The sequence below is a fragment of the Lepisosteus oculatus genome, chromosome 7 (genome assembly GCF_040954835.1).
Source record: "Lepisosteus oculatus isolate fLepOcu1 chromosome 7, fLepOcu1.hap2, whole genome shotgun sequence".
Classification (NCBI taxonomy): domain Eukaryota; kingdom Metazoa; phylum Chordata; class Actinopteri; order Semionotiformes; family Lepisosteidae; genus Lepisosteus; species Lepisosteus oculatus.
In genome coordinates this window covers 56,365,578-56,385,920 of record NC_090702.1, presented here as the reverse complement: position 1 = coordinate 56,385,920, position 20,343 = coordinate 56,365,578, and the positions used below count along the sequence as shown (strand labels likewise).

Genomic DNA, 20,343 nt, shown 5'->3' with positions numbered 1-20,343 from the left:
TGAGAGCAGATGACTTTGAGATTTATGTGTACTTCAAAAAAAGGTCGTGCTACAAAACAGTCTGTGTCTCTGATGTCTGACTGCAGCAATAACGCCTTGCAGTCTGATAATCCAGACTGGTCCTGGTCCTGACTGGACGAGAGACCTCTAAGGAAAAAATCGTTGCTGAAGAAATAGATCCTGGTGCTGTTCTTCCCTGTGGACCTATGGGTGATTTTTGACGCACATATTATGAAGCATGAAAAGTAACAGAATTGTGATGAGCCTGAAAGCGGCTGTATAATCATCTTTGAGAAGCACGCACATAAGCAAACTATAAGATACCTCATACTGCTTGGGCAATCATACTTTGTGGTACTCCTCACAACATATACATATGTTTTTTTTGTTAAGAAAGCCAATGAGGTCTTGCCACCAATAGGATTAGATAAAAGGAATAAGAGAGGAGGGGAAACGCTGCCTAGAAGGAATGGACAAGGCTTGGAGACAATAGTGGCGCAAAGCCAAGAGGGAGTGTTTTGTAAGATTGAAACTGAATAAAAGAAACCTCCTGAGTTGGGATAGGCAGTTGCTCCAGGGACCAACTCGGCTTGTGCGTCTCTATCCTGAACTCGCAAGCTCCGGTGTCGGATAATTATTTTTGAGAATAATCCATGACAGACGGAATTTTTAATCCAATACCACAGCACGGCGATAGAGGAAACTACTGTTGGTGCCATTTCTCAAACGAGACATTGAACCCTAACTATTACTTTGTTTGTTTGTTTGTTTTATTAGCTCATAACAAAAGATCCCAGTTCATTAGAGCAAAGGTGTTAACTCTGGTGCCTGACCTAAGTTGCACACTAAGCTATTATAGTCTGCCTCTCTTAAATGTCAATCTATTTCTCCCTCTGCTGCACTCCAGTGGTGGTTGAAATAGGTCTCCTCCAATGCTCGGAGCCCTGTAGGATTGCTTGGTTGGAAAGGAATGCAAGACATTTTTAAAATAAGGTTTGACCCTGGAGCTGTACTATGATTTTCCATTTTAACAGTGATTTCAGAACTTTGTCTGAACTTTTGTATTCAACTGTTGAATGGACAAGCAATCCAGGCTGTAAAACACAGGTGTTTTGACAACAAGGCCACAGTTCAGTAATAACGTGTTAAATATTATCACTGTTTTTTCAAAATTGAGTGTCTAGAACTGTGGATAGAAGTACACTTGGGGGGAAAAAACAGTTGAAACATGGATGTAAATATACACACTTCATTTTGGGCAATGAGACAGTCGACTTGTTGCAAAACAGGAGGAACCTCTTTAACCAAAGAGTTGTGGGAGTATCCCAACCATGTTGTTAAAGGCAATATCCTAGCACCTTTCAAGAAATAGCTTTTATCCGTTGTGTATGGTAACTATCAACCAGGCCAAAACGTAACCTTTCTTATCTTGTGTATGATGCATGTGTTAAAACACAGGAGATGAGGTGGCAGTTTTTATGGTGCCGCTAAAGGCCGACTTTTCTTGACCTGCAAAACCACTGTATAGTGAAGATAAATGTCCCATCTGTTTGCAGTACTGCTTCTGCAGAGCTCTGATCAGATCGCTCAACCACACACACAAGAACAGGAGTTGTGTCTGGGCCTTAAACGATTCTCTTCTGCTGAAACTTTAGCCTTCAGAAGAGAGAAGACTTGATCTGAGAGAGTCTTGCTGTTTTGTGCATTGAACTTGCCATAACCCCGAGAGTGTGAATGAAATAACCTCCGGAGGGCGGGGCTTTCAGAAAAGGGAGTAGGGGTATTCACATCAAAAAACATCACTGTTTGGATCACATGTTGATATACAAGTATACCCACCTTTAATACGAAGGATATAGGAAAACAGCCATTTTCTGGATGGAAGTATACAGAGGCTCTGAAAGTGGGCAACTAAAATCAACACGTGGCATCCTGATCCCTGCCTTACTGCATCGGGTGCCGACTCAAGTATTGTTTGAATTGTGTTTTTCTCTGCTTCACCACAGATGATCTTGTGTATCACTGGCACTAAGCCAGAGCACAGCTGTTATTGCTTTAACAGCCTAAATTCTCATCGCATACCGTACAGTGGTGTTTAGTGACCAGGCTTATTATTTTACTGAGAATGGAGCGATATTGAAGATTTCTAATCATCTTTGTGTACGTTGACCAAGCAGCCTGGTGAGGGCACTTAATGTAGCTAAAGAGGCCCCTCTTTGTGCTCTCAGCCACAGAATGACCTTGTGGTCTTTGGATCTAAACTCCCCATGATGGATGTTCACTGCTGGTGCCTGGATGTCTAGCAGAGAGCTGTAGGCACATCTGGACATGGTCAGAAAGGCCACAGGGCATGGTCAATCATGCAAAGGAAGTGTAGTAACAGACAGATAAGTTCTGGAACCCGAGATGAAGTTTAAAGAACTGAGTTTATTGCATGTAAGGAACAAAAAGACCAAAGTATTGTTCGAAATACAGGTACAAAATCTCCAGTTTATATAGCAAATTTCAGCCGCTTCTGACACAAATTGTTACCATGGTAATGGGGGGGGCACCTGTGTTTGGACATTCCCAAGACGTTGAACACTTTTAATGGTCAGTTTTATCTTTCCTTAGGGAGTCTCTATCTTGCACTTGGAATTTCATATCAATTAACTCCCATCCTTGCCATAACTCAGAGGTGCCTAAGCATGGAATGTCTTGAGCCACAAGAAGTCTTTGTGCAGAAAGAAATCAGTTAACCCCTTCTTCACATCTTATATCTTCCTTCAGTAGATCTACCAATAAGTGATCAGATGGGCAGGTACCAAAACTATACATGATAGCATCACAGCCAATTGCCAACTGGTGATGTCACCCCATATAAACTGGCAGACTGACTTTTGCAACCATGTGCCTGCAAGCAGTCGAAGTCAGGACTCCACAAAGCCAGGCCGAGAGAGACTTCTGCAACAGAAGAAATCGTTTGTTGGCAAACCCACTGTTATTTTTGTCCTGATCAACAGTGAAAGACTGATCAACAGTGAAAGAGACAGATCAGTGAAATATCAGAGCATATTCTAAAAACTATAGCTGGAACTAACTGAGCCTACCTTTTGGCTGGACCTGAAGAAGGCAAACTATGCATAGATTGTTTTTAAAGACCTGGGTCTCAGGACCCTACATTGGCAGAGCTGCCTGAGACCAATGCAAGCTACAGGCAACACAAGGAGAAAACTCTTGCTCTCTCTCTGCATCAGGACCCTCCCAGCACAGAGCAGCTGCCACAGACAACCCCTGTCCAGCTGTCTGCCCACTCATCAAGGGCATGTTGAAACCACAAATAACACTTCATTGTTCACATTATAATTCTCAAGAACTGAACTATTATTCCAAACACGTTTTATGTTTAATTATAGTAAATATTTACATGTGCCTGAGAACATCAATGTGATTTATATATATAAGACTGATAGAACCTAACCAGTTATAGTCAATTGTTGTCTAGTCTGCAACTTAGATATAATTAATTGGCAGGTGTTGCTGTTTTATCATTTGTTTAGAATATGTCATAGTAACTCTTTGTGTTTTAAGGTATAAAGGACCATCTTCCGCTACTTATTCTTTAAGTCTGGTGGTCGCAAGCCGGACTTCCATATGCATATGAATAAAGGGACTTCTGCTTCACAGACACCTGAACTTTGTCATTTGTTTGACACTACACGTCACCTCTGAGCTGTGGTGATGAACAAGTGTCTGCGCAAGTGTGACCGTCGCGGTTCCACTCCACCCTGCCGGTCCGTCCCACGAACCCGGGTTTCCGGCGTAACGCCCCAGGGAACCAGCCGCATGAGCAGGAACTTTTTTTTTTTAATAATTTTTTATTAAATTTGTAAAGAATTTACAAATACAAATACAATCAGAGGATCAAATTAAGTACAAGAGAACAAACACAAACAGAAAAATAAACAGTTAACCGCCAGAGGTAATAAGTAAGTTATATGATTAACTTGTATTTTTTACATATATCATATGTTTTCCGTGCTTTATTATTTCTCACATTTTTAATAGAATTTAAATAGTGTTTCAGCTCCACCTCAAAAGAACTAAAAAGGGGAGTATTATTAGACCATTTGGATTTATGGATGTGAAATTTAACAAGAATGATTAATAAATTGACTTTAAATAAATGCTCTTTTTCCACATTTTCTACTAAACAGTACAATAAAATGTCAAAATCCTTGAGCAGGAACTTTGAGCCAGGCGGTTGACGTCCATGCTACCCGCAGGGAGGTCGATGACGTCACCGTGCCAGAACTAGCTCCGCTACACAGGGAGGGCACAGATCAAACAGAAAGCTCAAGCACAAAGACAAATGCACCACTCTTGCGGAAACACCGGCCATTCGCTGCAAACTTAAAGTCAACATAGTCTCTGACACATGTTGCCCTACACCATTTTTTCCACTCTGTGATACCTATAACCAATAATTAATTATGTAATTCATAACATAGAAAGGTTATTTTCTATGGTTATTAAGGTTATTAAGCCAGCAGCCATATCACCCTGCAACTCACAACTGGCAACCCACTGAAGCTAAGCAGGTGTGAGCCTGGTCAGTACCTGGATGAGAGACCTCCTGGGAAAAACTAAGGTTGCTGCTGGAAGAGGTGTTAGTGGGGCCAGCAGGGGGCGCTCACCCTGCTGCTCATGTGGGTCCTAATGCCCCAGTGTAGTGACGGGGACACTATACTGTAAACAGGCGCCGTCCTTCGGATGAGACGTAAAACCGAGGTCCTGACTCTCTGTGGTCATTAAAAATCCCAGGGTGTTTCTCGAAAAGAGTAGGGGTGTAACCCCGGCATCCTGGCCAAATTTCCCCATCGGCTGTTATCAATCATGGCCTCCTAACAATCCCCCTCTGTGAATTGGCTTCATTACTCTGCTCTCCTCCCCACTGATATCTGATGTGTGGTGAGCGTTCTGGCGCACTATGGCTGCCGTCGCATCATCCAGGTGGATGCTGCACATTGGTGGTGGTGGAGGGGATCCCCATTACCTGTAAAGCGCTTTGAGTGGAGTGTCCAGAAAAAGCGCTATATAAGTGTAAGCAATTATTATTATTATTATTTATTACAGTTTTAGATGTTTAACCACCACCATAAAATAGCTGTTTCCCACTTTAAGTTTAAAGTTCTAAAATCATTTTCGGTCGAAAGGCAACCTTAAGGACCTAAAGTTTTTCAGCATGGAATAGACCTATTACTTGCTCCTTTGCAACCTTAAGGACTACAACCCCCACAATCACTCATATCTCGCGTCCTCACACACACAAAAAAAAACGGAACTGGAGGGGAAAGTTGACATTTTTTTTTTTAAATAGGAAGAAAACGATTCTTGCGTGTGCATGTGTGTTACTATCCTTATCCTTCCCATTTCCAGAACAGTGCCGGCGAAGCAGGTCCGTTTGCGTTGAGAGACGACACCCCTGACCGCAGACGCGCCGGAGGCCGGGCGGGGAACATGGCCGCCTCCAGCCTGTTAGAGCTGTGAGTAGGAGACGGGGTCCTGTTGTCTGTCCCCCGTGTTAAATGGGCTCCCCTGTTTGTCCATGTGTTGCTCCGTCCGATGTCCACCTGTATATATATATACCATATCATATCTGAGCTGGTTTTCACAAGCACGAATGAGACGGCGGTATTCTCCCAAAAAAAACAACTAAACTAAACAAAAGGTTTGCACGTCACAGCTGTGCCGTTTATGTACACATCCTGACCAGACTGTTAGCAAGTTAGCGTGCAATTCAGCCTGCGGATAAACCGCATTTTGTCCAGACACCGCCCACCAACAAACAAACACGAGCAAACGAAGGGTCGGTATCACGATTTCTCAGCGTTTGAAAGAACGAGCTCTGATCGTCGTAAACGTATTCCCCGTGTTTATGTTGGGGGGGGATTCAGAAAAAAGATTATTTTAAAGTTGCATCCTTTGAAAGGAGCAGTAGGCAATCCGGTACAGGCGCTGCCTGCTCTGGGAACTAAAGATATAAATACAGATACACGCCTTAGATCTTCTGATCTTCTTCTTGATCAACATGGTCAGTGAAATGGACGGTATTTTCACGTGAAGGTGGGGGCTCTGGGGCGTGTGTGTCCTGCGGTGGGCTGTTTTGATAGCTGGACGGGGCGTCAGCGTGTGCAGGCAGGACTCTTGTGTCGCTGGTGGCAGGTGAACAGTACAGAGAGCTGCTGTGCTCTGGTGACCGAGAGCCTGGGGTGTGCAAGCTGAAACCTTTTCTAATGAACATTTATTATGAAAGGGGTGTAACCCCGGCGTCCAGGCCACAATTCCCCCTGGCCTTTACCAGTCATGGCCTCCTAATAATCCCCATCTCTGAACTGGCTCCATCACCAGCAGCAGCCATGTCACCCTGCAGCTCAAACTGGCAGCCCACTGAAGCTCAGCAGGTGTGAGCCTGGTCAGTACCTGGATGGGAGACCTCCTGGGAAAAACTAAGGCTGCTGCTGGAAGAGGTGTTAGTGGGGCCAGCAGGGGGCGCTCACCCTGAGGTCCATGTGGGTCCTAATGCAACAGTATAGTGATGTGGACACTATACTGTAAACAGGCACTGTCCTTCGGATGAGACATAAAACCGAGGTCCTGACTCTCTGTGGTCATTAAAAATCCCAGGGCGTTTCTTGAAAAGAGTAGGGGTGTAACCCTGGCATCCTGGCCAAATTTCCCATTGGCTCTTACCAATCATGGCCTCCTTCCTAATAACCCCCATCTCTGAACTGGCTTCATCACTCTGCTCTCCTCCCCACTGAGAGCTGGTGTGTGGTGAGCGTTCTGGCGCACTATGGCTGCCGTCGCATCATCCAGGTGGGGCTGCACACTGGTGGTGGTGGAGGGGATTCCCATTACCTGTAAAGAGCTTTGTGTGGACTGTCCAGGAAAGTGCTATATAAGTGTAAGCAATTATTATTATTATTATTATTATTATTATTATTATTAATTAAATTAACAGCTGGAGGAGATCCTTGGATCAGTAAGCTGCTAATTACCAGGCTAGATAGGCTGCATGGCCTCCTGTCGTTTGTAACTGTACTTATGTTTTTAACTTACTTGCTCTGGAGTACTCCTTATTTATAATTCTCAATGAGATAATTGAGCAGCTGTTTGTAGTGAAATTGTGTAGCGAAGGGGGTTGGAGACCCTGCAAGAGGAGCAGTCCTGCCCTAGAGCTTTCTCTTGGCCTGAGGTTTTATTCTTCCCTGCTTGGTAGACAGATGTAGTTCTAATTTCAACAGGGCTGGTAAAATGTCTTATTTTGGATGACTGAAGCATCTCAGCATCGTGTGTTTTTGTCCAAGTGGGGGAGCAACGTCAGTATAAAACGTTATGTTTTGAGGTTCCTTTGATAGTAGCCTCCCGGAGCACTTTACAGTTCATCTAAGAAATACAATGGGTTAGAAGTGCAGCAGAAGTTGGAAGATGGAGCAGACACAGAAACTGATAAATAAAAGCCTTTCTGAACAGAAAGACTTTGAGTCCTGTTGGCTGCAAATAAAACAAGGAGAGATTAATTCTGCGCTGAAAACTAGAAAAGGAGAAACGCAGTGTTTCGGCCATTGATGCTTTTTCAGGTGTGTGGGAGAGAGTGGGTGAGAAAGAGGGGGTTTTCTACTAATAAGACATTAGTCTGTCGTTGAGAGAGGGGCGGAAAGTGGGACCCAGTTCCAGGATAATCTTGGCTTCTGTTGTCTTTGTCCTTCCAGGTGTTTGTGCTATCTGGCAGGACACGTGGACTGTTACCACGGTGACATAAAGACCCTGCCACCCCACTTGAAGGACAGGCTGTTCAAGCTGATGAGCAGCCAGGGCGCTATCACCGACACGAACATTGGCCAGGTAAAGGTGTGCGTGCCCTGCCACGCCCGGGGTGTGCCCGTCGGTGAAGCCGGTGCGACACCGCAGGCTCAGAGCCACCTACTCGTCCCCCCCGCCTTCGTGCTCGTGTGCAGAACCGCACTGCTTCACACAAAGGGTGGTGGGAGTGTGGAACAAGCTGCCCGGCCATGCTGTTGAAGCCGATACCCTAGCGGTACCCCGGGAAGTGGCTGGTTGAGATCCTGGGATCAGTTAACGATCTTCCTGATGTATGAGAAAGACTACAGAAAGCTAAATGATCCTGCAGCTAGGATCACACCTTCCCCCTTCTCTTAACGACAGACTACTTTTTTTCTAAATTCTCTCCATTCATTGGAAGTTTCATTTCACACCTCTCTACACCTCTCCTGACTTCACACCTCCTGATTGGCCTCTCTTTCTGTCCCCTGCTCCCGCCTCTCACTCCTCCTCCCTCCCAACCTTTGTTCTCCCGCTACTTTACCTTTGCCTGCTGCCCTGTCTCTCTCACACCTGAAGAAGGCTCCACGGCCGAAACGTTGTGTTTTCTTTCTTCTCTTTTCAGCATGGAATAAACGTATTACTTGTTCCTTTGCAGCCTACGCATGCTGACGCAGCTCCCCACCTGAACTTTATCCTAGTTATACAAGCTCTTTCTTTCACGTGAAGGTGGGGGCTCTGGGGCGTGTGTGTCCTGCGATGGGCTGTTTTGATAGCTGGACGGGGCGTCAGCGTGTGCAGGCAGGACTCTTGTGTCGCTGGTGGCAGGTGAACAGTACAGAGAGCTGCTGTGCTCTGGTGACCAAGAGCCTGGGGTGTGCAAGCTGAAAAGCCACCTTTTCTAATGAACATTTATTTAAATTAACAACTAGAGGAGATCCTTGGATCAGTTAGCCACTAATTACCAGGCTAGATAGGCTGCATGGCCTCCTGTCATTTGTAACTGTTTTTAACGTACCTGCATTGAACTTGAAATAATAATAATAATAATAATAATAATTGCTTACACTTATATAGCGCTTTTCTGGACACTCCACTCAAAGCGCTTTACAGGTCATGGGGATCCCCTCCACCACCACCAGTGTGTAGCCCCACCTGGGTGATGCTCCAGTCCACTCCCCACACATCAGCTCTCAGTGGGGAGGAGAGCAGATTGAGGAAGCCAGTTCAGAGATGGGAATTATCACACAGATAATGACCACAGAGAGTCAGGACCTCAGTTTTACATCTCATCCAGAGGACGAGGCCATATTTTACTACTCCAGATGTGTCATTCTCAAATGCGTGCAATAGCAAGCCTCTCTGGATAGACGCGTCAGCCGAATGGCTTAATTATGACATGAATAAAACCGGAGCAGTGACAGTGACTGCAGGCCACATGTCTTTCAGGTGCTGCACCCCGGGCTGCAGGTGGCGGACCTGCAGAACTGTAAGGTGTCGGACGGCGCGCTCAGGCAGCTCTGCAGCTGCAGGCAACTGAGGAAAATCATCCTGAACTCCCGGAAGGAGGACTGTTTCACTGTTACATCCGAAGGTACGGAGAGGCCTGCTGCCTCTGCCCGGCTTGCAGGCGTGAGATTCTGCCAGAGCTCTAGATTCTGCTTCACGCTGGTGCTGCTTCAGGGCTTTGTTAACTAGTAGGGAAGAGGAACTTTACTTCTGCTCTGCAGATCTGGGGTGTTTAAAAACATCAAGTTGCTGTCGATGGTTGGGAGTAGGCCAGTCTGGACTCCAGAATTTAGATCCTTAAAATAACCTGGAAGTGGCTACAGTCCTTACAGTGGCTCTGTCCACTAGAAGTGCTGAAGCACAAAAAACAGTGTCGCGCTCATATAGATCACAGGAGCAAAAGCAAGCTGAGACAAACACAGACTGTGCTTTGTATAAATGTATGGCACATAACCTTGAACTGGCTGATGAGTCAAAAGTACTAAAAGCAGCAAGTGAGGTCTTACTGTAAGCACTGCAGAACAGATGCATTACAGGACAGATCTGTACTGACTGACCTGAGCTGTACAGAGGCCTTCTGCACCTGCCCCGTTCAGACCTGCTGTGTAACAAAAAAATAATAAAAAATAAATGGACTATTTTACTTATTAACTTTTTTCGATAGCCTAAAATGTATTTAGATCTGTGCATGTAATGTCACACATTTTACTGCCCTTGTGTGTGTTTAACCCTTGTCGAGTGGGTTGTAAAAGTCTGGCTCACACTGGGGGAAAAGGCAACAGGAGCTCCGTAGTGTTGTGTGTGTGTGAGCTGCCCAAGAACACACATTCGCTACAGCGCATAGTGGAGCTAAACAGACTGGCCAAGACAAATTCGCCAACAGTTTGATAAGTCTGGTTTCCTATTTGATAGTTGTAGTGTTTTAAGCGAAAATGATGAAGCAAAGAGACCGAAAACTTACCGTTACCTCAAGGAACACGAGCATGATTATTGTTTGTACTTCCGCATTCAAATCTGCAATGCTAGTGTCTACGCGAAAAAGGGAAATAGAGAACAGCATTTCAAAACTGCACACAAAACGTATGATGTAGACTTTCCCGCTAAAAGTGAGTTACGGAAAAGAAAAGTGGAAAAATTAAAATTTCAATGAGCAGCAGTCTGTTTTCACGAGGCCCAATACAAGAGGCAAAGCGGCAATCATCGCACCGTTCAGGTGTGAGCCGGGTCCTGGCTCCACACGACAAGTCATTCAGGGATCCAGAAGTCGTAAAAGCGTTTGCTGAGGCTGCTGACTTGCTGTTTGGGGATTTAAAAAAACAAACATTGTTGGCGAGGTTCAGACAGCTGTTGCCTGAAATCAAAGAGTTTCTCAAGTCGTCTAAACACGATGAATATGCTCAATTAGCAGATGACCAGTGGCTTCTGGATTTAGCATGCCTCACAGACTTGACTGAACTGCCGAATGAACTGAAAGTCGAGCTGCAGGGACACAATAAAAATGTAATCGACATGATCAGCAGTGTCAACATGTTCAAAAAAAAAATTACCAGTGTTCTCAAGTAAGCTTCTCAGTGCCAGTGCTCACATTAAGGTAGGATGTTCTTTTTTCTAAAATGGGGAACATTACTTGTTCACTGTAGCATGAGTCACTTGCTTTTAATTGCTGTCATTTTAGTGATGGGTATCGTTATTGTACTGATGTGCCCACAGTCTGTTTTTCCTATATCAGAGCTTCAAATTCACACTGGTAGATCGTGCTGGACTGGCAAATGCAAAAGTAGATCATTAAAAAAGGTTGGGCACCCCTGCACTACAGTATCTGGAAAGCTCACTGGACAGCATTGGAGTCATACCCACACTGGGTCATGTCCAGAAAGCTGTGCTAGAAAATTGGAATTTTACACTCTTCAGTTAATATGATCAGTAAACAAAAATCTTTGATTTATTAAAGTATTTAGGAGCTTCTGCTTTCACATGACATGCATCCATTGTGTTATTTTCTCATGATCTATCCTTATGGCTACAAGAATCAATCAGAGCAAACAGTGTTCTGATTGTGATCTGTATACACACAGATTCAGGAATCCAAAATAACATTTTATCAATGCAATAATAAAATTAAAATAAATACAAGACTGTATGTGAGTCAATGTGCTTTTATATACACTAATGGCTAATCAATCTCCAAGTAATTACAAAAGATATTAATATTTCAGATTTAAATAAGCTTACTGTGATACTTGAGTTAGTGTAGTCAACCTTGTAATAACCAGTTTCATACAAACATCAATATTCACAAGCAGTCCAAAGACCAGTAAATACTGAGTTACTTTCCTGCATTAACCTGTGTCACATGTACCATTGTTTGGAGTTCTTGGTGAATTGTGGAGTGTTAAAATGTCAACATTGAATCAGGCTTGTGTGTGAATTGAGGATGTGTGGTCAGGCACAGTTCCGATGAGGATTTAAAATTCCCTAGGGCACAGGAACAGCTGGATCTCTGTCCAAGCTCGTCCAGGCTTAGTCCACAAGAGAACGGCATGTTAGCGCAGGACGAGCCAAGAGGCATCACGCTGAAGTCACCTTCCACCGGATTTCAGAATCGATCACAGGAGAGGTTTAGGTGTGGAGAAACCCAGGAAGTCTGGGTTTTATTACCACTACAGTTAATACTTGTTGTTTATTCAGCAGTTCAACGCCTGTGTTATTTCAGTGATCGGGGGAAATTAGTTGGGAGCTTCTCAAGAAACTTCCCTTGTTGAGTCTTGAGCGGGAATCTGGGTCACGTGGGGTCTTCCAGCCCGGCAGGTGTTGTCTAAGTGGGGTTGTCGTTGCAGGTCAGACGGTGGTCTGACCTGCGGGACTGCCCCGCTCATCGGTGGGACACTCTGGTCCTGTCGGGATTGGTGACAGGTGTCCTCCAGCTGGGGTCAGAGTCCAGGATCTCCTCCAGCTCGGAGCCGCACACTGAGAGGGTTTTTCCCCTTCAAGGCCGGAGAAAGATGATTGTTGTACAACCGCTCTGATCGCTTCCTTCAAAAATATTCATAGAATATCCATAGCATCTGAAAGGATTTCTAAAAAGCTGTCTCCTTTGAACTGCATCAATCTCAGGGGACTGCAGGCTGCGTTTTGAACGCTACCAAAAAACAATCCTTTCTATTTTGAAGGTGCTCAGGTGAGGTTATCCCTCTTCAGAATCCCGGGAAAGAAACAAGAGTTCAGGCTACAAAGGTGAAGCGATCGCCAGGCCAGTTATTTCTGAATTCAAGAGGCGGCACAGCAGCACAAGAGCTTTGCGAGCTCTTACGGAGGGTCTCTTTGTACAGCAGCTAACAAGCAAGCATTGCAAAATCACATCTCTGTAACTGCTTCCTCATTCTGGCTAAACATACATATTCCCTCATCCTGCCGTTAGGAAAGTCTAACCACCCGCGCCGGACAATTTGCAATTGTCTGCAGTATGCATATCTTATTTTAAGCAACTGTTACAAAAACTGGTTTAGCGAAGGCAATTTTTTGTAGGATTATCAAAGGTTGTTAAAGTTGTAGGCTTACAAAGAGATCTAGAAAAAGATTTGGAGGAAGGTATGGATTTAGAGGAAGGCATCTATAAATAGGCTTACTATTATATTACATAATAATAATAATAATAATAATAATAATAATAATAATAATAATAATAAAAAATAAATTCCTTACACTTATATAGTGCTTTTCTGGACAGTCCACTCCACCACCACCAGTGTGCAGCCCTACCTATATAATGCGACAGACTGCTGGTGCAGAATGGTCCCTGTGTGTCTCCCAGGTGGGGCTGCTGGTGCAGAAAGGCCTCTGTGTGTCTCCCAGGAGGGGCTGCTGGTGCAGAATGGTCCCTGTGTGTCTCCCAGCTGGGGCTGCTGGTGCAGAAAGGCCTCTGTGTGTCTCCCAGCTGGGGCTGCTGGTGCAGAAGGGCCCCTGTGTGTCTCCCAGGTGGGGCTGCTGGTGCAGAAAGGCCTCTGTGTGTCTCCCAGGTGGGGCTGCTGGTGCAGAAGGGCCCCTGTGTGTCTCCCAGGTGGGGCTGCTGGTGCAGAAGGGCCCCTGTGTGTCTCCCAGGTGGGGCTGCTGGTGCAGAATGGTCCCTGTGTGTCTCCCAGGAGGGGCTGCATTTCAGTGGGTGATGAAGTGAGTCTCCACCCGTGCGTAAAGTACTTTGGAATCTAAATGTCATACACAAGATAATATTCTTTATGCTATAGTAATATAAAATCATACAATATAGTAAATAGTAATATAGTTATATAGTAATAGTAATGCCTCTTTATGATTTCTTATCTATTGCACATCTCCAGTCATTGTTTACACGTCTGTATTGTTTACATTCAAACTGTCTACATGTTTACTTGTACATTGTCTACTGTTTGTTTGTACATTGTCTTGATGCACTGTCTGCACTTTGTTTTGTTTTTTACACTTGTTTTACAATCGAGAGACTTTCTGTAAGTAAGAATTCTATTGTACCAGTACCGGTTACATATGGCAATAAAGTTCAAGTTCAAGTTCAAGTTCAGGTTCAGGTTCAAGTTCAAGTTCAAGTTCATTAGTAGTGCCACTATTCTGCCGCAGTGAAAAATTTAATTTTGTTAAATTTGTTACATAATTTATGCAGTTGTAACATTACTCTTTCATTTTGTCAGCTTTAGTGTGATTCTGTGAGTGAATTGGGGCCTGTACTAGGAGTTATTAGAAAAAAGTGGTTACCCTGTGAGACAGTATTTAAGATTTGCAGGTCTTCACTCTCACACTAGTGCATTGAAGCAGCCAACATGAACACTGCTGCCCTCTAGTGGGAATTCTGTATACTGTCAGTATCAAACTGATGCCATTGTGATCTGTGGCCAGAGAACACTGTAGGAGACACAGACAAGCTGTATCTCCCACAGGGTCCTGAACTCCAGCAGTGTTGCAGAGGGGTTTCTAGTCAGTGTCCAGCCATGGTCACCCCATGTTCTCCCCGTGAATGGGGGGTTCATGAGTGACCCTTCCCCTCATGGCCCAGTGGCTGTCCCCGCAGGTGTCTGTTTAAAGTGCACTCACGCCAGGTCAGGTGCAGTGACCCCAGGCCTCAGACCACAGAAAGAGCATTTCCCCCTCGCTTTGTTCTCTACTCACCTGCCCCGCCCAGGGGGAGATTTCCCCTCGGCTCTGCGCCCTGACGTCTCTGCCTTTCTGCAGGCGTCGCCGCCGTAGCCGCCAGCTGCCCCTACCTGTGTGAGGTGGAGCTGTGGAGGTGCCGCGCGGTGACGGACGAGGGGGTCCTCGCCGTGGCCCGCAACTGCAAGCTGCTGCAGGTCATCACCCTCAGTGGCTGCGTGGCAATCACCGACGCCGCCCTGCTGGCCCTGGGGCGGAACTGCAGGCTCCTGCACAGCATCAGCTTCGCTGCCACGCAGGTGAGGGCCTGGACAGTGACGCCGCTGTGTTGCCCCGGGAGGCTGAGGCAGGGCAGGCGGTCTCATACTGACCAGGTAGATCATTCTGCTCACAGAGCACTTCGCAGTGCTTCCCATCTGTAAGGGGTGCCTTGCTCCCGAAATCCTTTAGCTACACTAATATCAAAATCATGACTACATTCATGGGTGAAATATTGCTGTCCTTTAATTTCACTGACACTGACAGCACAGCTCAGACTAGCGCTCCCTGGCTAGCAGGTGGGAGGGATATTTCCAGGACGTCTGTGGTTTGTACACTGTGCCTCACAAGTTACAGCTCCAGACGGGCTAAGCAGGGGGTTCCCCTGTGCTGTGCTGTATGGGCGCAAGGCAGGATGCACCCTGGACAGGGTGCCAGACCATCTCAGGGCACTGTATGACAACCGTGCGTGCCACCTTTCTGTTGGGGCACTGTTAAAGAACTGAGCCTTGTGCATTACTCTCGACAGGTGACAGACGATGGCGTTGTGGGGTTAGTGAATGGAGTTTGCTCTCAGACTTTGAAGGTAACTATTCCCATATCATGATTTTAAAACTATATCTGCCCTGTGGTAACGATTAAATTCTTATTATCTGTTCGACGACTGGAAGAAAGTTACACAAGTGCAGCACTAAGGAGTGTGGTCTGGCAAACTGAGCAGCCCTAAGTCAGTGGAGTTAAAGTAAGACTCTGTGTGGATAACCACAGGGTAAAGGCTTGGTTTTAGTTCTGTGTTACTTTGGTGTTTGCATTTACTATTTACTATTATTTTATTATCTTTTATATTATTTACTATTATTATGCATTTACTATTATTAAGAAGGGGAGGAGGGAGATGGATTTATAGCAAAATTAGGAAGCAGCTTTGATTGGAACCTCAGGTACTGAGGCACAACAACCTGAACTGCTCTGTGTTTTTCCTGCCTCCTTCCAGTTTCCAATACAGTGGCTATCTTTTACTGAACATTTGGCAGTTTGATAATGAACTGACTGTCAGAGTAGCCCCAGATATGAATCAGACCAGAGACAGCAGTGAGGTGAATCTCTTGCTCGATTACCGATGTGCACCACAGGAATCTCAAAGAATAGGAGCAAGCGCCTGGGTTGAATACACTGTGGCTAACTCTTCCTCTACCTCACTTTCTGCCCCTAGTTGGTTATCATTGACCCATCTCACCTACCCTCCCATCTACATCCCATAATACTTCTCCCATGGTCTTTCGCAGGAACTGACCTACAAATAAGAAAGTTTCTATGGCAACTATGGGATGCGGTGCTGCTGACCCCAGGTGCCCTCTACTTGAGCCGTTGTGGCTTTTAATAAAACCAGCCTCTGCCTACAGTCCTCTGCCAGCCCTTGTCTACAGTGAAAGCACACCGCCTTATGAATCGTGATTTTTACATATTAAAACATATCTGACCTTCATCTAGTCTTCACCACGTCCTAACAGTAGATAAACGTAACCTCATGCGACAGATAACCAACACAAAAATTTTACTGTGTCATTATCTATTAAAAACTGCCAAGGTTCAGAAGCCCTGAGCGAAGAAGTGATTCAGTAACGTTGCCTAATCCACTTTAGCAGCAGTAACGCGAAATAAATGTTATCTGTAGGAGTTTATTTCCTGTTCGTTGTCTCCATGTTAGCATGACCATAGCTTCTTTCATTGCTCTGCCTGTGAAATGTGTTCCTTGATCAGCGTCTGTCTCGTACGGTATTTCCCATCTTGGGAACAGCTTCCGAGCCAGAGATTTCACAGCAGTTTCTGCAGTAATGTTACGGCAAGGAAACACTTCCACCCACCTCGTGAAAAGATCAATCACCACGAACATGTAGGCGCTCCCCCTGCTCGGTGAAATGGACCTGTAAACCACACCTGCAGGTGTGTCCACGATCCCTGTAGCCCTGGCGCTTGGTTCAGAGGCACTCTGATGCGAGCTGCACTGCTATTTTAGAGATAAGTGGTACATCTGAGTCCTAATTCCTGGATGTGTCTTTCCATGTGGGGTAACTCCACCATTTGTGTGGTCTGGTCTCTCATGATTTGTTGGTTCCTGGTATAATTGATGGAGCAATCTTCTCTCTGCTAAAGGCACCACTTCTTCCTTTCTCCACACTCCTTCCACATCACGCTGTGCTCCTTGTGCTTTCTTTTTCTGCTTCACTCTCTGTGTCGTAGGTAGCCTGGAGATCCTCGCTTTTGTATACACTCTCTCCCCAGTTTTGAGCACACAGAAATCTTTTCAGGAATGCGCCCTGTGATTGCATGCTTAGCTGCTGTGTTGGAGTTACAGCTTTCCTTAGAGTTTCCTTATCGCTGCTCCTTCTGGTAGCTGACCAGCTCGTATCAAGCCCTGAATCAACCCCGAGTGTCTCATTGATGGTCACAAACCATTTGCAGTGCCCAGAGCAGTGAAGACCTCCATTTCCCCCCCCCCCCCCCCCCACCGGCCAGTAAAAACAGCTCGGGCGTGCAGCTGTTCGTGTGATCAGTAGTTAATCTCCAGGATCCATCTGCTTTCTCTGCTGGCCATATAGAGGAAGTGGTAATGGAGCAGGTCCTTCTCACTGCTCCAGCTGCCTGTAGATCCTCGTTGATTTCATCCACAGCGGCTACGGCTTCAGGATGTGTAGGGTGGATATTGAAGATGGGGCGCTGGGGCGCATTCCTCCGGGAATGACAGGGGATCAGTGTTTGCTGTGCCACATTCCAGCCTGTGTCAAGCTCAGGCCTCAGGCACAGAGCTGCACACATAAAACCCCATGGACCTTCTGACGTCCAGTCTTTGTCGGTCGTTTCTCAGGGTTGGATTGTGAATCACGGGCTGGGCCATGACAGAATGCCAAGCCTTTAGGCCCGTCTGGGCCTCAGTTTCCTGCAGCACATCCGTGCCCAGGATGGTGCCCTCTCCATAACTGTATCGCTGACCCTCAAGCTGTAAAGGAACTGGTACAGTTCGAAAACTGTTTGTGACCTCCAGAAACACCTGCAGCTAGCTTCAGGTTAAGCCCTGATCCAGGCCTCTACTGTCAATATACTTCCAGAGTTATAAAAAAAACATTTAAGGGTTAAATTGCCTCTGGAGGTCTGTGCCACATGGGAGTACTAAAAGGTTAAGTTCTTTCACCCATATGTGAAACTTTAAACTTCATGTTCAAATTATATAGTAGTCACTTGTGTATACATTAATTGTAATTCATGAAAGTTTAATGTCGTAGGAGGGGTTGAACTCTTACAAAACCCTGTACTTTACTGCGGATGAGTGTCTACTTCAGCCACCTGTTACTTAAAATGTATTTAGCTATTTATAACAATCTACAGTCTCCTCCTTTATGTCATCCAATGATGCACAGCTTCTTTATTGAAAAATTGTCTGTGTCTGCATCTTAGTGTTCTCAGATGTCACCAAGACACGTTTTTAATAAACCCGTTAGGCATAAGCAGCTTCTCTTTTTTAGGAAACAGGTTATCAGTGCGCTGGTAACAATTTTGTTACGTAAAAGATAAAGTACAGGTTAACAGTGCTCTGATTACAATTGTTATACAAAAGATAAAATACAGACCTCCACATTTATATGCATTATTAGACTTTTAGCCCAAACATGTTGGGGGTGGCCTTCCATTTTACTTTTTCATAAGTAAAATAAGATTTTAAGAAGAAATAAAATGTGTAGAAAAGAAACTCCAGTCTTGCAGCTGAGTGGTTTAGCTCGGTCGGAATGAAAGCCAGGCGTCTGGGAACCCCTGCTTTCGGGACACAGAGCAGGACCCTCAGGAGACCTTAGCCCAGGACAGTGCTCACAGTGTGGCTGTGGCTCAGACCACAGGGTGGCACTGCTGCAGAGCCCTGTGCAGCCGGCAGCAGTGCAGACAGAGACATGATCACGGGGCTGCTTGTCTGTGCCCAGGAGGTTCACATGGATCGGTGCCAGTTCCTGACTGACCAGGCGGTGGAGGCCGTGCTGGCCTGCTGCCCCCAGATCACGATCCTGCTCTTCCACGGGTGTCCACTGGTCACAGGTGAGCTTGATCCACCCGTCTGTCACACCACGGGAATGCTGGCCTTGACTGTGTGGTGTTCGGATATCAGCACTTTCCATCTAGCTGGCTCGGCTGCTGAACTTCAGTTTTTGCTTTAGATGTCTGGTCCACTGTCATCTCAAAAACAAAAGGATTTCTGTGACAGCACTACAGATTTGTCCTGTTTCGTTGGAGCTAATGAATTCCTGTGTTTGCACCTTTTAACCAAAGGGAGCACACTTTTCTCAGAATAAAAAAAAAACAAACACGAAAAATCACTTAATGGCTTTTTAAAAACTGAAATGAGAACACAGTAGTTAAAAAGGAAGTCATTTGGGTCATCCAAGACGTTCGTTTTAACTGTTCAGCTGTAAGTCTGCTCGGTTCTTCATCCTGTGTTTGTTTTCCAGATCGCTCCAGGGAGGCTCTGCAGGATCTTATTGGGCCAAATAAAATTCGCCAAGTGACGTGGACTGTGTACTGAGCAGTCGCCACCAGGGCCGATGACTCCTGCTGTTGCCTTGAACCCTGTTCCAAGATGCAGCTCTTTTGGTATCACCCCCAGCACTATGAACACTAAGCTCTGGGTCTTAATGCAGCAAAACCTGAAAAGAAGCTGCAGCTGTGGCTATAGTTCATGAAACTTTATACTTCAGAAACGAAGCTTTGTTAACAAAGATTGACCACCAAACTGCACGCCAGAGGAAAAGTAAACAAATAACTTTGGTTAAAAACATTAATTATTTGTATTATATACTGTAGATACACACAGAGAACTTTGTAGTATTATGTACATATGAAAACTTTGTGTGGCAATTTAACATTTTAATAAGTGTTGCTTGTTTTGTTATGTAGATTAGTTAACACATCCGTTCTAAATGTCCAGCTTTACCTTAGTGTTGCCATTTTTCATTTTGTTGTTAAAAGTAGACAAGAGTAAAGAGAAACATCCCACACTAGGGGGCACAAGAGGACACATTGCTAGATGTTAATGCCCTGTATAGGAAAAGAAACCATTTCCTCGCTAGAGCTAGTGATCCACACTGATAGCTAATACCCATTTGTTTACGTACAAAAGACTACTGTTTCATCTGTCCTGTGATCTGTAGTAAAGACCGCTGCAGAATAAATAAAATACAGTACTGGTTTATAACAGCCATATCACCCTGCAACTCACAACTGGCAACCCACTGAAGCTCAGCAGGTGTGAGCCTGGTCAGTACCTGGATAGGAGACCTCCTGGGAAAAACTAAGGTTGCTGCTGGAAGAGGTGTTAGTGGGGCCAGCAGGGGGCGCTCACCCTATGGTCCTCGTGGGTCCTAATGCCCCAGTATAGTGATGGGGACACTATACTGTAAACAGGTGCCGTCCTTCGGATGAGACGTAAAACCGAGGTCCTGACTCTCTGTGGTCATTAAAAATCCCAGGGCATTTCTCGAAAAGAGTAGGGGTGTAACCAAATTTCCCATTGGCCCTTACCAATCATGGCCTCCTAATAATCCCCATCTATGAATTGGCTTCATTACTCTCTGC

At 45.4% G+C, this 20,343-nt stretch overlaps 1 protein-coding gene across 3 annotated transcripts; it reads left to right on the top strand.

The window, feature by feature from the left end:
- The first annotated feature begins 5,137 nt into the window (after positions 1-5,137).
- On the top strand, positions 5,138-19,987 carry amn1 (antagonist of mitotic exit network 1 homolog (S. cerevisiae)). 3 transcript variants are annotated; one of them, XM_069192881.1, is made up of 7 exons: positions 5,155-5,525; positions 7,755-7,887; positions 9,274-9,418; positions 14,551-14,843; positions 15,257-15,313; positions 18,699-18,810; positions 19,221-19,987. In XM_069192881.1, the coding sequence occupies exons 1-7, from the start codon at positions 5,500-5,502 to the stop codon at positions 19,292-19,294; spliced, it is 840 nt and encodes a 279-aa protein (XP_069048982.1). In that variant the 5' UTR covers positions 5,155-5,499; the 3' UTR covers positions 19,295-19,987. The 3 variants fall into 3 exon arrangements, with proteins under 3 accessions (XP_069048984.1, XP_069048982.1, XP_069048983.1); XM_069192882.1 differs by having other exon boundaries at positions 5,186-5,525; positions 14,551-14,768; XM_069192883.1 differs by lacking the exons at positions 18,699-18,810; positions 19,221-19,987 and adding an exon at positions 16,014-16,407 and having other exon boundaries at positions 5,138-5,525.
- The last annotated feature ends 356 nt before the right edge of the window (positions 19,988-20,343 follow it).